The sequence below is a fragment of the Liolophura sinensis genome, chromosome 1 (genome assembly GCF_032854445.1).
Source record: "Liolophura sinensis isolate JHLJ2023 chromosome 1, CUHK_Ljap_v2, whole genome shotgun sequence".
In the NCBI taxonomy this organism is placed as follows: Eukaryota; Metazoa; Mollusca; class Polyplacophora; order Chitonida; family Chitonidae; genus Liolophura; species Liolophura sinensis.
In genome coordinates this window covers 30,033,067-30,050,503 of record NC_088295.1, presented here as the reverse complement: position 1 = coordinate 30,050,503, position 17,437 = coordinate 30,033,067, and the positions used below count along the sequence as shown (strand labels likewise).

General features: G+C 39.9%; 1 protein-coding gene across 1 annotated transcript; it reads right to left on the bottom strand.

The window, feature by feature from the left end:
* Positions 1-13,913: 13,913 nt before the first annotated feature.
* LOC135475873 (neuropeptide CCHamide-1 receptor-like) lies at positions 13,914-15,080 on the bottom strand. Its single transcript, XM_064755858.1, has one exon. The coding sequence runs from the start codon at positions 15,078-15,080 to the stop codon at positions 13,914-13,916; it is 1,167 nt and encodes a 388-aa protein (XP_064611928.1).
* Between the last annotated feature and the right edge of the window lie 2,357 nt (positions 15,081-17,437).

Sequence of the window (17,437 nt, the reverse complement as noted above, 5' to 3'; positions counted from 1 at the left end):
ACTGTGTTCGTGTTCGCTAACCTGGCGAAGTACCTGTCTAGGACAATTTGTGAATTGTGTGTTTATCCCATGGTCTTTACGTTGGATTTCCTGGAATACATTCCTTGGGATGCAAAGGTGAACTGGAAACTTGTAAAGACCGGTAATACTGATGTGTATGTTGTTGTTGTTGTTGTTGAACTGTCTGTAAAACTGTACGTCTCATTTTATATATAAAGCATTGTTTACATTGTAATATTGAGTCACTGAGTCTGTTTTCTGTTGCTGTTTTCAATACCGTAACAATGGCAACGGCGCAAAGCGAGGGGAAACCCACATCCATCCGCAGGTTACTAATAGACCTTCTCATTTCTCAGAGACCGATGGTTGGTAGAGCGTCCGCTTCGGGACCAGTAGATCCAGGATCAATCCTTGGTCGAGTCACACCTAAGACGTTAAAAGAGGAAGTTGTAACTTCCTCGCTTGGCGTTCAGCATGAAGGGGATAGTGCAACGACTGGTTGACCCGTATCAGTATAATGGCTCGGGCGGGGCGGCTTACTTGCCTTCGGTAAATCGTCTCAGTGATGCAGCACTAAATAAAAGAGCGGTGGAAATCCGTCCTGCAACAAAGGAGGCACATTACACGTGCATGCACCCTAATGATTCCTTCGTCGTCATATGACTGAAAAATTGTTGAGTACGACGTTAAACCCCAAGCACTCACTCACTCATTTCTCAGAGAGGAAGTCGGCATCTGCTGGACTAGAACTCACACAAACACCAGTAATGACGGCGGTAATACACTAACAACTCCGCAAAGATGGCCCCAGATGTGTTGGCTTACATATAATATTGTACGACTTAATGACCTCAATATTTGCATTATGAAAATTAAATCTAGCAGCTTTAGTTATCTGAATAGTCCACAGATCGTCTTGCGTCTGTCTTGCGCTCCAGTTTGTGTTTCACCTATCCATTGTTAAGATCCTTAAAAGCATAACTGATCGAACAAATACCGCTGACCATTACAAAGAGGGCACGTGGGGCTCCAGTTATGGTGTGTTAGCAGTCCCTAGATATCATTCTAATTGGTGGTGGTCAATAGCAGGCTCATGTATCCGCCATTGCTGAAACAGAACATCCCGTCATTTGATTTTTTATTTCCTCATATCGGACATTAATAAATTAGTCGTTTTTGTTTGGTGAACGGGATAATGAGATCGGAACGAACACCAGCAAACTTAATACAGACTGGCCTGCTTTATACACTGGTGGCACTGGTTAAGCGATTTATTTATTAACTTCACTGGTTTTTACTGGTGTTTTACTTTTACCACGGAAGTCAGGACTAAGGCTGGAAGAAACCGGACAGAACCCCAGGTAAGCCAATGATCATCCGCGATCTCTGGGCCATAGTGAACTCAGTGGTCACTGTTGTCTAGTTAAGCATTTTCCCCTCCTAAAAACAACGCAAGGTCTAATTTGTAGCTGTCAACAATACGCTTAGTGCCAATATGGCAGACCTGAGATTTCAGAAAATCATGAGAAACCAGCACTGTATGTAGTAGACAGAGGATATCGTGACACGTGCATTGTGGTCATATCAAAAAAAAATTCAACAGAACTAGGCATCACTCCATATCCCTACAGTTGAAATGTATCGAATAAATTATGATATATCTGTCTGCTTAATCTTTCAAAGCTAAGTTTCGGGCCAATCACATCTTTCTCCAGACGTCATGACAATGCGCATGTGTATTATTCGATTCAGACAATGTGGATATGTACTGATAATGGACTGATACTATGCCTGTGTGTTGAACTGATGGTTTGTATGCTGTGCGTAAAGCACACAAATACACAGTTGGCTGGAAACACTCCTACACGCAGGTACATACAATAATCTATTACTTCTGTCTTACTCCATCTAACATTGGTCGGAGGTCCTTTGTTCAGAATTGATCGTGTGATAAGATACCGTCAATTGGTTTCTGATTTTGTCTAGCTCTGTCAAAGGTAACACCATTTCGCTTGCCTTTGCCAAGTATCTGTTATCGTCTTACTCACGAGAGACCTACGTGGCTGGCTAGACTGGAGGTACACACTCGTCCTGTGACGCGAAACCAAAACTGTCCCTCACACCCATAAATTTCTCCTGAGCACTTAAGCGTAACTCTCGTACTTTGGATGGTCTGGTCTAATGAGTTAAATAACCTAGCAGATATGCGGTCTCGCCGACTGCAGTGGACAAGACAGACTAAACTTGATCAATACTTTGTGGACGAAATTTTACTGTGGCCTACAAACCCCCACCATGAAATCTTCGAACAGGCGACAATCGCCAATAATATGGAAGCCTCTTTTTACTGGCCAGTTTTACCATGCAAACTAAACCAAATGCGTACGAGAGTTACAGATGCACGTATATGGTTTAACCATGCAAAAGAAGGCTTAGGCTAAGCATCACAAAATCGGAAGGTTATGGGATAATTTTTATTTCTCGTGTTTATACCATCCTTATATAACTGAAAAATTGTGAAGTACGACGTAAAAGCCCAAGCATACGTAGATTCGTTGTTTATACTGGGTATCTTGCCAAGCTAATTCTGTCTTGTTACACACTCGATATAATAATTAAGCATTAAGATAATTTTATCTTTTGTGTAAGGTTGTAAAAATGCAAAAGTGGTTATTTAAATGTTTACATTCACACAAGATTGTAAAGATATGATGGTTGTTATATGAATATTTACACTCTCCTGTAAGCTTGTTTTCCATGTCGTTTCTACAAGCTGATTATTGATCAGGTGGTGGCTTGATTAAACAGCCATTTTAGTAAAAATAAACCCGTTTGCAGTGGGTTTCCCAATATGTTGCCTGATAAATCTACAAGAAAGTAGAGCTTACAGAAAGGGGAGCTGTTTAGAACGACGATGTGTGAAAATATAGACGGCTTCCGATAACTGTAACATATTATTTGGGCCATTTCTTGTCATTTATAATTTCCTTCTGCTATAAACACATTATTACGTTACATAGGTGCTCAAATTAAGTTGCAGCAGTCTGTGTTATATAACTCTTCCTTTCTCTCTCGAACTCATTATGGAAGAGATAATTGAGGAAGCATGGCATATCGAAATCGCTGGTAGATGGACGTTTTGTCCTACAACTTGTCAACGCCTTCCTGCTCCTGTGTCTTATGACGCAGGCAAAACGAATCCTGTTTTGGTCTGCCCACTACTTCGGGTTGATGAACACCACTGCGTCAACCATATATCTAGACAGGATGACTTTACCGGCGCGGAAACCTGTAGAGTCTGCAGTTAGGTATCAGGAGGGTTTAAGCGAATCATAACATCAGGTCACGTTAATCTTCAAATTCCATGCCAAATCTGCAGTAACCGTACATACGTCAGTCACACTCTATTTTTTTTATCATCGTTAAATTGAATATGTATAATAAAATCGTGATATTTGCTTCCACTTGTATACAGTTAACGAAAGGACGAAAGCAAGCAGACACATTAGCAGGTAATACTGCATCTGAACCTACATTATATAAGGAACTCAGCGTTGTACTTATGATCCTTGTGACCTTAGAGATCCTTATTCTCTAACTATAGCTCTTCTTAACACTCCTCTGTGGCTTATATGGATTTTGGTATGACCTGTACCTTCATAATATTAAGGTGCTTAAGCTGGAAGACAACACTGGGTGTAATTTCCACAAGGGAAACACGCAAGAAATACAAGATTCTCCATAAATTTTAATAACACATCCCATGAAATGGTTTACACAGTATATCGTTTGATAAATTGATAAATACTTAATTATTTCCCAGGGTGTCGGTATATGGATTCTTTTGTTGAAACGGGATCACATTAGACTCGACAGACCTGCTGGCAAACGAGATTTTTGCACGCACCAGCTGAAAATAGTCCTTCGCTATACATGCATGGTAATGCTGAGTCTGATGGGGAAACAGTTTTTAACTTGCCACCAAGCGCCACTTTTGCACCAAATGCTAGCTTGTAGCAAATGCTAACTATTCAATTTCACACGGTGTTACAACAGACTAAGCATCAATTGTTTCGTGTACTGTTTCGTTATCAGATGAACTTGAAAAGCCTGTAAAGGACAATGGGAATAGTTCGAGCCTAGAGAAATACATGCCAAAGATGTGTCATATAATATTCATTCCTGCTTATGCAACCATGTTTAATCAACAAACTGCCCACGTAATACTCATGCACTGCGACATAACAATGATGGACCTGGACCGTAGCTGTCACTGCTCGGGTAATCTATTGCATATTTAAGGCATGATATTGTTCTAACATGTCAATACAAATGCCGTTTTGAATTCGAAACCAACAGTCTTGGTCATACGAATGTTGGTTTTACTTGTTGTTAAGCGTTTGACCTAGATCTGGGGCTAAGCTATTTTTTATATTACAAGAATAACTACAACTTGTGAAGAAAGAAAGTTATAATACATGGTGGTTATACAGCGTGCCTGTGTTAGAGCATATCTATCCCGAGCGTTCTTTCTCCCGAGCGATCTTTCTGGCTGCTAACTGTCGATGTATTTGCTGTCTCTGTACAGTAAATAGGTGGTCCTTTCAAGAATCAACTATCAGTTGCTGTAAGCAATTTGCAAGGGTTACGTTGCAGTCTGTAGTAAAGTCTGCAGCGTTATTTCGCCTGTTGGTCTGTCAGCAACCTGTGGATGGTCGTAGGTTTTCCCCGGGCTCTGCCCGGTTTCCTCCCATCATAATGCTGGCCGCCGTCGTATACGTGAAATATTCTTGAGTACGGCGTAAAACACCAATCAAATAAATAATTAAGTAAATTTCGCCTGTTTTTATCTCTCCGTATATCCCAATTCAGCTAGAGATGGCATTGATCTACAGGTCGCTCTGTGAAAAGCTCCGATTACTGGCTGAAGGCATGGATTTGGTACTTTACTGCTAGAAAGAGTCTGTGACAAGGCAAGGAGGTTAAATATCCACCATTTATGGGTGTACCTTGAGTACGTCTGATTGTCACCTGCGTGTCAGTGCCATCGTTCACTTGAGGAATTCACGAGGAACTTTTCTGAAACTTGCCACTGAGACTCCGTGTGTTTGGACCGGAGTTGTGGCTGCCGTAATATCCGTAAGAAACTAAGAAACTTTTGTTAGAGTTGTTATTTACATGATCTTGTATAATGTATATATGTTGTACTGTTTAGATTAAATTCTTCAATTATATGTTGTTCAATTGATCTAAGTGTGTTCGTGTTTCTTTGTTCGATTTTTTGTGAGGGTTATAGCTGTCTGGGAATTGAACTATCTACTTTGTTTTATACAGTTTTGTCTTTTGTGTTGACATTTCTTGTCCAAGAGATAGTAATACTTTTATAACACGAAAGCACACAATGTCAATGATTTTAATTCTTAATTTTTATGTTACTTTTGATATCGCCTCAGGCGCAGTGTAACCTAAAAAAAATTGTCGAGTACGACGTCAAACCCCAAGCACTCATTCACTCGAATATAGAAGGGTACAGGGTGTCAGCGTCTGCTTGCTAGAGTTGATACCAGCAAATGACCAGACAAGTGCGCAAGAACGAGTGTTATACGTCTTTATCTTCCCTCAATAAATATTTAGCAGCAGACAAGGCACGCAGATGTGACACTAAATCAATTCCCATCCTGAAGCTAACACGTTTTTGAACTTAGATAGATTGAGATAAATTGTCAGCTAAACCTCGCGACCTTTTCAGGCAGGATAGTTTGTAACAAAATTACGGCTCGGTCACAGTCTGTGGGTGTTTTGGATATAAGTCACCAGAGAATGATTGTGGGACAATCATTGTGAGACAGTCGTCGATAAAGCTAATTTAAGCTAGTTGAGCTTAAACGCACCTCCCCCTACCCCCCATTTTCGATTGATACAAAAGAACAGGAGATAGTGATGTTCCTCTAGTTATTTTTCTTAACAATTCATGGGTTTTGGATAACATCTGTCCAGTTATATCACACACAAGTAAATAATTAAATGAGGAATTCCCCTATGGGCACAGATGCAATAGTGTGAGACTGTGATATATGTGTACGAGAAATAATATTACATTCGACTGTTCGACAGTAGAATTTAAAGTAGGGTCCATACCTTGCGTTCATTTACATGCTGAAATCTCTCTTGTTTCCACTGTTGTTACTTTAAACTGCTGTGGATTAAGCCATAAACACCTGTACAAACTGCTAGAATTTAAGCCTTTGTAAGAGCGGTTACAGCAAAACCCTAACGGAGGTCATGACAAGAGGCCGGATTTCTCCAGTTGCGTGTAACAATTCGTCGTAATTATCACCCTGTCGTCACTGGTTTGGCTTTATACTTTAATGTCAGGATCTTTAAATCGATTAAACAGTACTGAATACGATATGAACTGTTGCCCTTTTCTTTACTTTTGCCACTGTTTGAAAATTTCGATCACCCAACTCAAATGCTCAAATTATGTCTTCCATATCTTGCGGGATCTGCTGTGACTTTACATCAGTTATCTGACAAAGTGCCGTTGTTTTCACTGGGCTCTGTCTGGTATCCTTGACCGACAGACCTAACTACCGGCGCATAAATACAGCATATTTTGGGTATTTTTATGCCATTCATACAATCTCTCTGGTCGTTGTGTCAAAGCCATTTGAAGCAGTATGCATGTCTTTATAATGCATGTTACCACAAATGTCTTTATTTATTTATTTGATGTGTGTTTTACACCGTACTCAAAAATTTTTCCCGTATACAAATATGCCAGGGGGAAACGGAGGAAACCCACGATCACGTTGCTGGAAGACCTTCCCGCGGAGGGGAAGTCAGCATGAGCTGGACAAATGTCTCTTACTGCTTGAGTGTATTGGGAAACCACGGATATGGCATATATCTTGTTTGCCAATTAATACTCTCTGTAACGGTGAACTGTGTGACTTGGGTGCCAGCACGTAATTTTGTGACATTGTTCCTTTGAAAGTTTAATGTTTCATGATGAAACACGTGGCTATGATTTAAGATTAATTAATAGATTGTAGCAACTATTCTTCTCATGACAAACATATTCTTCTATTGACAATAAAATTGACTTATAGCGCCCTGTAATGAAACTAGTCGTTGAGATGCTGATGAATTAGGGGGGGATAAAGCAGATCTCATTGACTACGGTGGAAAAAGAGGGTATTTAGATTAAGTGTTGGATTAACACTGGTGATAAGTAGCATGTACCACGCTGAGCACGTCTATACCAGACATTGTCATTATAGCGTAAGGCTTATCTCAGCTGTCCACATAAGTAAAGTTCTCACAAGAGCTATTCAGAGGTAAATTTCATAGTAATCTAAGAATGGGAGGGGGGGGGGGCGAGGTCAAGCCAATGAGTTCTGGGTCGTGTGATTTCAATATTTATACGCGTTATTTGGGTTAATTTTAGATATGATTACTTTACCTTTTCCTGTAACTTTATGCAAACAGGGCAATAAGTGCTTATACAAACATTATTTAATCTATAATTTGATTGTGTGGCATGAAACACTTTACACTGCCATCAAAATATTATTCTAGTTTAACATTAAAAAGCCAACATTTACCATTCGTTATACCCGGAAACTCGAATTACCAGATCGATAATTAATTAGTTGGTAGGTAATAAGATAATAAACTGTAAAGATCCATTAAGTGCCCGGCAAGCTAGTTCATTTGTCGATTTCTTTATATTTCTTATCACCCATATCCAGCGAATCTAGCACAAACCCGACAATATAATACTATATATATATATATATATATATATATATATATATATATATATATATATATATATATATATATATATATAGAAAGAACAATACACTAGAGCAGAACTCTATGTTTAGGAAGCTCTTTCAATAAATACCCTCTCCCCTCCCCCTTAAGTGACATGAACTCTAGCCTGTGTCCCGGTAAAGCGCTATATGTATTCCGTTAAGTACCTCATCCCATTCTCTGCTCTGCTCGTATACATATTGCTTCTTGTTTTTCCTTGGTTTTTATGTCTCTTCTCCTGTCTTTACTCTTAACACAATTCACTATGCGCACATATGTCATCTGTTAGATTACTTGTTTCTTGCCTTGATACTAGTTTTGACTTAAATGATAGGCAGAATTTTTAAGCAATATGGGGAAATTTTTGTCTTAATTTTGAAAGTTAGCTCGAAATCCTTAGTCACGTCCGCAGGTGGCTATGAGGAAACAAATACGGCTTTGAAAGTGATATCAGTGCCTGTTTTGAACGTGTAATTATTCGTTGGAGATAAATAGCAAAACCTCATAAAAAACTGTAACTTTTCCACTGTTGTTGTTGTTTCGAATGTCTGTTGTTAGAGTTATCGCCCTTCGTTTGCAAAACGTGTCAAATAAGGAAGAAGTTATAATCTTCTCGTGCTATTTATAGATAGTAATTTAATATATTAATATTTTGAAGCCAATTCAACAATTATCAGCATGGACTGAAACCAGTCAGATTGCTGCTGCTTACCGGCTATGTTAAACTTATGGCAAGCCTGCAAAGCTTCAGCTAATTTTACGTTTTAATTTTTGTTTTCGTACATATAACCTACTTACGGTCGTCGGTACTAATTTATTATCATAACTGGCACTGTTGGTCACAAAGAAAGTCCTCAGTATATACGTCTAAGCCGTTTTAGTTTAAATTCTCCCATGCGATATCGCACATGCCCACGTCATGTAAGATGAATAAACGTCTTATTCTCAATTGCCAATTATATAGTTTATCTTTGTGCTTTGCCTATGGCTAAGATATTTCAATGGCTCAGCACATATTGATTCAACTTAACTGAATGATGGACAAACTTGGATTATAGATTTGTCAGCGCACGACAGATTAATACGTGACTCGACTTAACTCAGCTCAAATGGTCGGACGGCGTTGGTTCCAGTCGCTGATGGCGTGCACGAGCGCTTACGACTGGACGAAACAGTTGAGTTGGGCCTTAAGTTCCCGTGTACGCCGAGCTTTAGAGCTACAGAGATGTAGTATCATCTGCTACTAACCACCTATGTAGATAAGAGGTCTTAAATAAAATACTTTCTGTGGGCCACAATTATCCAATCACACGTTTGAACAGTTCTTTAAAATCAGCACAGCTGATGGTCTGTTACTAACTTACCCGTCAAATGGCTTGCTTGTGTTGGAAACAGTCAGAGAGACTAAAGCCGTTATCATATTTGTAGAGCTGTTTGGGTGCTGTATTGATGAAGGGCAAATGGCAAGGTTGACAAGGTGTATATAAGACCACCAAAGTAGTTATACGACTGTTGTACACCGCTTACGTCGACCAGGGGAATCTTTCACAAAACTTCACATGTCATATTTCTCGTAACTGTTCTCCTAAAGGGCGTTGTCTCTTTAATAGTGCCATATGGACAGGTCGATTACGAGGAAAGCTACGAGAAATTGATTTACGCAGTTTTGTGAAAGGGGCCTCAGGGTTCCAAGAAGGTAAGCATTTCCAACCCGTGGCTTCGACCATCCCCTATAGCTTTGGAAATGGCCTCGTGTGAATTGTATAAGACAGTCGTGCCCATGTATCGACCGTATTCCAAAAACTATCATCAGAGGTATGTCAGTATTCACTTCTGTATTCACCAAAAACAAACTGTGTTCAGACTATATTTAAATTTTACCAGCACGATGAGTTTTATGTGCGGAGGTATGATTTTTTTGTTGCATGGACAATTGACAAGGATGGACACATTTTCAATGTGCGAAATAATCTGTTTAAGTGGTGTTATTTTCAGTAAACTACTCTGAAATGTCTCTTCGCTAGGTGTAATAGTAGAGTGTAACTTTCTAATTCACGAACAACCAACGAGTGTTGTATTTTATCTTGTAGACATAGTTATATGTGCTGGTTTGATGAAAGAACAAGATTAAAGCAATAACAAGATAATGCATTACACAGATAGTCATAAACAGACTGTGTGTGTATATTGCAGTAGAGGAAATAACTAAAGCTTAAAAGTGTATTACATCCTTTATATGAAGATTTCCAAAAATGTGTCTATCTTTCTTGATTCAGCCAAAAAAAAATCAGACTGCTTTGATACCAATTTATCCGAAAATCTCCATACCATCAAGTTTTTTTAATTATAATTCTTTTATTTCTTTAAAGAGTTTTTATTCGAGTTCTTTGAGTTCTTAAAGTACCTTTGAGTGCTCCTCATATTAATTAATTTATTTACGAAGGCCTCCGTGACCGAGTGGGGTTAGCACGCTAGCACGGGGACATGACCCAAGAGCCTCTCACCAATGCAGTCGTTGTGAGTTTAGATCCAGCTCATGCTAGCTTCCTCTCCGGCCGTGGGGAAGTCTGCCTATCAGTTTGCCCTGGGCTGTGCGCGGTTCCCTCACATCATAATGCCGGCCGCCGACATATAACTGAAATATTCTTGAGTACGGCGTAAAACACCAATCAGATAAATATAAATAAATTTATTTACAATGATCTGCCAACATAAACTTTCCCATAAGGGAAAAGACCGCCTGGTAGCGCAGAAACCCAATGGACAGGAGAACGGGATATACGTATATATACAAATATAGAACGGTATTGCAGACCGCTGTCAGTCACATAAAACTGCTGAAGAATAGAGGTAAGTTACACACAATCTTGTTATAATAATTCAATTAAGATCTCTCAAGCTGATAGGTACGAGCGTTGTTCCCTTGTACAAGATAAGAACAAGAATCTATTCTCCGACCACTTTGGATTTACAATTGCCATATAAAATATAGACATAAATGCAATTTTTTTCATAGTCCATGCTGTTATAAAATATGGTTTTCCAAATATCTGACGGTTGAACGAATATCTCATATTCGAGTATATCGATTCCCTTCATAAGAACAGATTATGTTCCCTGTACCGTATGCAATGGGCAGAAATTCGTAATCTCGGAGAAAGATTTGCTGGATTTTTGACGAGCACAGACCGCTTTGCAACAGAAAAGTAATGACCAAAGACAAATGTTCGTGTAACGAACCTGTGACTCTAGATTGCTTTGTATGAACGGAATATCACGACTTCACGTATCAGTTCGCCTTTGTCTAACCCAATAGGGAAACTCACATTTAGCTCCATACAACGAAGTAACCTTCAAACAACAGAATCGTTTCTATTTCGTGATACTTTCAACCCACTTTAAGGTAAAAGGGCCTATAACATGGCGAAAAAATCTGAAGGCTTTAGCCCAATACTGTCAAAAGCATAATGGACTTTTGCTAGGCCAACAGGGAATATATTGTCTAAAAGGTAAAATATTTCTTATCCTTAGAATGGTTTGGTTTATTTATTTGTTTATTTATTTAATTGGTTTTAAAACCGTACTCAAGAATACTTCACTTATATTACGGCGGCCACCATTATGGTGGGAGGAAACCGTGCAGATCCAGGGGGGACTCACGACGACCCGCAGGTTGCTGAAAAAACCTGATTAACCTTTGATCAAGTTGATGTGTTTAGTTCATCTCTGTGAATCCTCAGCGCTGTCGGCTAGATAAATGATGAAACAATGACGTGTGTGCAAGGTACTGATGGGCAAGTTAATAATTCTGACAGACCAGATAGGTTTGTGGTTGAACACCATTACAGACGTACTTCAGTAATATCATGGCGACAATTAACTGACAAGTGGATTGGAGGTTTCAAGTTCCTGCTTTGAATTCTATTACATAAGTCTTAAGAATGAAGAAACCTAATTAAAATAAATGAATCCGACAGCTGTGGTTTTCTTGAAGCCCTCTTAGCTGTTTCTATCAGTATCTATGACTTAACCAGGTAACGTCTTGTCCCGTACAACCCAGTTTGAGTGAGTGAATGCTTTGGGTTTAACGTCGTACTGAACAATTTTTCAGTCATATTGCAACGAATGAGTCCTTAGGGTGCATGTACGTGTAATATGCCTCCTTGTTGCTGACGGTTTTCCACCACTCATTTATCTAGTGCTACTTCACTGAGACTACTACCGAAGGCAAGGAAGCCGCCCGCCCGAGCCATTATACTGATACGGGTCAACCGAGCGAGAGTGTTACAACTTCCTCTTTAGAAGTCTTAGGTGTGACCCAACCCAGGATTGACCCTGGATCTAGCGGTCCCGAAGCTGACGCTCTACCAACCCTGCTATCGGGGACGGTCAACGCAGTCTGAACAATTGGTGCAAAGAGGTTTTTCTGTTCTTAGCATTGAATTTCTCAGCTGACAGTGTTGATACTTAAACAATGGTGTTGCTGTCTTACAAAACAGTGAAATTGTTGTCATGTAAGCTTATAATACACATGAAGTAGACAGCAACTCTCTAACAGCCTGTACTAGGTGTGGTGATCTTTGTGCGGTGGTTTAAGATGTCTCTCTAACAGAAAACCTACCCAATAGAAAAAACATACAGATCAAGCAAGTCGCTGCATTTTATCAAGAAACGGTACTTCGTACTGTAAGCATTTACCAGCGAAAAACCACTGCATTCTGTAAACATCATTTGCCGGCACAAGACCGTGAGAGTAAAAAGGATGATATTTTTTCTACTAGTCTTGACAGAAAATACCAGCAGGTTGTTATCAAAATGTTATCATGTCACTTTTTTAAAACAACGGCAGGAACATTTAGCATCCATTTTAGCTCTTTTCCCTGTTTTTGCTTTTCCTGGGGTCATTATTTGAAGACAGGTTGACGGCTTTTAATGCGGTAACTCTCAGTATGCCGGAAGCATTTATTACCTGGCGTATAAACACGATTGGCATACATAATGCACAAAACAAACTCCTTCCCGTGGTGGACTTGGTTATAAGGAAGTCTTAGAAATTGCTAAATATCTGTCAAAATTGTCCTGTGCAGATAATTAGCAATTATAAATTGCGTGTGAAATGTTTATCTTTTTGTTTATTATGACGATGTTTACATTAAAAAGAAATGTTTACACTTCTTTTGCAATACATACGTGTTACCAAAATGTTCAATCTGCCAAACAACAAATAATAAATCTGGTTATTACACGAATGTACAATAGACAGGCTTGTCAGAAATAATCCGGGCTAAAAATTATAAAGTTCTTAACAGCAAACGCAGAAAAAGAAAAAGATTTTGTAAAGTTCAACAACAGACAAAAATACTTTATTGTAAAAGTTATTTAACATTATGTTCATACTACTCTCGTTGCTACGGAATATGCTAACTGTATTTAAAAGACAAAACAGTAATGCATTACGCTACGCAATACACAGGCATGTACAGGACTTTTACTTTCACTTTTACGAGCACATCTACCACATTTATAATAAAAATCTGCCTACAACATGAGAGCAAGTCATCTTCCATTTCCATCAAGAAACAAAACAATGAAATATGCATTGTATATCTCCAAGTTATTCTCTAGCGGAAGTTCGTGACAGTCCCTCTTCAGGCGATATTTACATTTTGTGTTTAGCCATATTCCTTCAAACGTCATCCATAGGTAAACAAGCGGATATACTGAAGACGGCCTCTAAGCGGACAAAGACTGGCGTTCTAGAAGAACGTCCATACATAAAAAGTGGTCCACCTTCGTCAAAGAACGCCCACTGCATGAGCAAATGCCAAAATCTGCCCTTCAATATTTACTTCGAGTCATAAAATAACGTCGACTTACGAGAGTTCATTTTTTTGTAGGGGATGGGTGTGTGAGTGTGTGTGTTTGTGGGGGGGGGTCAAAGCCAAAGTTAAAGTCTCATGCCCAGTTACATGATCGTTACAATTCATGATGTAACTAACGTAAAGAAAACACAGCACGCCCGAGTAACATTAGGTCACAAAAAGACTGGGACTTGGCCAGCCCCATCTGATGGCTAGAATATGAAAGAGGACTCAGCACATGGACTGGGACTGAACTATAGTCATACTGGTACTGGTTCTTCGTACAGTGCTGCTGAACTTGTGCATGGTAGACTGGTCCATCCTCGAGTACTGATCTTGTATGCACAGACAAAACAGGTAGTTGTTATAGAGACGTCGGAATTGTCGGCTTAGAAAATACAAAGCCATGGGGTTAACACATGAATTGATGAAGCAGAAACAGTAAGCAGTTATCTTAAAAACATGCCAAAATGTATTAAAGCCAGATGGGTCGTAGTGATACCAGATAAGGTAGATATGTCGAGGAAACCAACATATGACGAATATGACCACAAATGATAGAACAACCTTGGCCACCTTTTCCCTGGCTTCAATCTGTCTCTGCTTGTGCTGTTTCATATCACCATCTCCAGGAATGGTGTTCCCGCTAAGTAGCAACATGTGTGCCATCATCACGTAGAAGAATCCAATGATAACCACAGGTATGGCGAAATACACACAAAATCGGAACATGACGTGGAATTTAGGATACCAAATCGGCCAGTCTTTTCGGTATAGGTCACAAATTGGAATAAACGGCGCCCTTGTATTGTTTTTCTCTTGGTGTCTGTACACTTCCGATGACAACAGGTCCGGTATGGCGAGAATAGCTGAAATTACCCATATCCCAATGGCCACAGCAAACGTTCTGAAGGTGGGGTTGCCAGTGTGCTTACTCATGGGGTTAACAATAACTGTGTAGCGATCACCACTCAAGGCTGTCAAGGTAAACACGGATACCCCCAGAGAAAGAGTCTGCATGAAGTGGTTAAACTGACAAAACGGCTCTCCAAAAGGCCATATTGTAAAACTGTACAGTGTAGCCGAAATGGGTACAGATGTCAAAATGAGTAGCAGATCGCCGATAGCCAGAGATAAAATGTAAATATTTGGCACATTTCGCATTTTCTTATTACGAATCACTGCAAATATTAATGTCCCATTACCTACCACACCGACAACAAATATGATTCCGAACAGGACTGGGACGACATAGGCCGCGACCATAGGCTGGAAGGCGAGAGGAGCATCTCCGGGAGGTTCCGTTAGATTACTTGCGACATCTTGCGACACATCACTCTGGTCTCCACTGGTAAAGTCCAAAGTAACAGAACTGTTTCCCTCCGCATCCAAAGTCATTTTTGTCGATGTGATGGTAAAATCAGCAAACTTTGATGTTTCTCCGTGGAAATCAATCTGTCGCCTTCAGCGTGATAGTTGCGGTAAGACGGGTGTTATCTTCGATAAAGGCGGCCAGTACGCGTGTAACTGCCTCTGGCTCAGACTGGCAAAGTGAAGCGACTAGTCTCCTTGAGCCCCGGTAACAAAATAAACACCCTTAGATTAGCCTCCACGGACTTATAGCGATTCCCCACGAGTACAAGAGGGTACAGTTAACCATCGATCAAAGTGTTTTCTAAGCCGGGTTCTTTCACGCTGCCCCCTTCGTCTGAATAGACAGGCTTCTTAAAACGGCGACTTGACCAATCACAGGAGCCCATTGGCTCATAATGATACATTTGTCCATTCTAATTAGATGGATGATTGCCTGTCGAACAGACGCCGTGCAATTGTAAAGGATCAGCACCTGGACCAGTCCGCTGCCAGTGGCCGGCCAGACATTCAAAATCCTTCCACCGCCACCACCTTTCGTATTAAATTGCGGCATGTATAAAGTCTTGGCTACTAACAGTCTACGTCTTTACAGTTCTGCCCACTTCTAAAAGCCACCGCAACGCTTACACGACGCCAACATAGCTACGAACGCCAACTTTCTTAGATTTATCAGAAATTCTGACAAGGGCGAGAACATATTACAGGCATTTATAACGTCATTTGGTTTGTTGCGTGTTTGGAAGTACAGGGGGTTTTGGCCTCATTGCCGTCGGTGATAAATCCCGAGTAACATCTTCACAGCGGTCTTAGTTCAGAGGTGAGCCACTGGACAGCAAGTTTAAAGGACGCAATTACGGTTTGGATTAATATAGTGTTAACATCCCAAGCCAGATGTTCGCCTTGTACATATATAAACCCGTCCTTTGAGGTTTGGAATTCGCTGCTCGTATTCTACTCATTAAGACGGGGCTCTGTAATGCATGTGTGTCTGTTAGCCTCACGTCACCCATAAGTGACAACGAGCGGCTAACAAGTTACTTAGCAGTACTGACAGAATGCGGGGATATTTAGCGTTTAGCAATAACCAACATTAAACGCGGCGAACGAATTACTTCATAGAAAAGGCAGTGTGCAAGAGATTTTGTAAGTATTGGCACTCACAACCCTACCAGACACAGAACCTAAATTGGCGTGATATGCATTTGTAAGGTTCTGCAAGCGAAAGCATAAAACAAGCTCTGATTGCTAATTAGTGTTATAATAAATTCCTTTTCTATATTTTGGCAACGACGTATCAAAGCTAAAATGAGTGATTGAACTTTGTCCTGAATCCACGTAGATGGTTTAAGAGGAAGTGCAAGATTTCGTAGACAATCTCACCCTTGTCTCAGTGTGTGGTTGTGACTGTACTAAATTAGGTTAAACCCGGATTGGCCAGAGACGTTTATTGGAGGGTTTTTGCCCGCACGAGTGCCGCTATCGTGAGTCTGAGAGCTTTGTCCAAAATGAAGAGAAACACGTCCTTTTATCCCTTCCATTATCACAGTTTCTCACTAACGATATTTGAGCTTGATCTTATTTTCTTTCCATATCAGGAGTTCAAATGATGACGCATCTCATTTCTCATTCCAAACACAGAATGAAACAAAACGGGCACTGAAGCCTTTCTAGTGAAATTGAATCGACACTAGGACTAGAAGGCTTCATTGGGCGCTGGTAACACCTCTGAGTAACACCTAATATGATTTAAAGCTGTAGTGCAGCTTACAATCTCCATGTCGTCAGCTACCTGTCAGGTTTCGTACTGTTGTACATGTTCAACTAGAGCAAAGAAGAGGAAGTTACACAAACAAATACATTTGTACCGAGTGGTTGCCTTGACCTAATACAGTTATGCATATGTGACCGATATTTCCATTCGTACATTAAAAACAACAACAGATGTTTAACATTTAAATTAATGAATAATGTTTATTTGTAACATACATGTTTATCTAACAACTGGTAATAAGACCGCTTTATTATGTTGGTCATATACATTGGAACCTTTAAATCACACCTTTTAAGTAATAGAAAAAACAAATTTACTACATAAATGATTTCCTGCAAACAAGTGCGCTACCAAAAGTACGTTGTGTTTCCTACAATCAGCCCATCGCATCCAGTACCGCATGGGTAAAGTTTGGATAAAATTTCTCAGCTAGTATGTTACATTTCCATCAACTCGTTTGAATGCAATGTAAAATCCCATTTCACAGCAATTGTCTGTTAATGTTTTAGTTTAAGACTTGAGATAAACACTCCCTGTTTACTTCCTGACTTTATTAACACAGCATTGGTGTTTCCTGCAGTGATCACAAAATTGCCTTATATATCAGTCC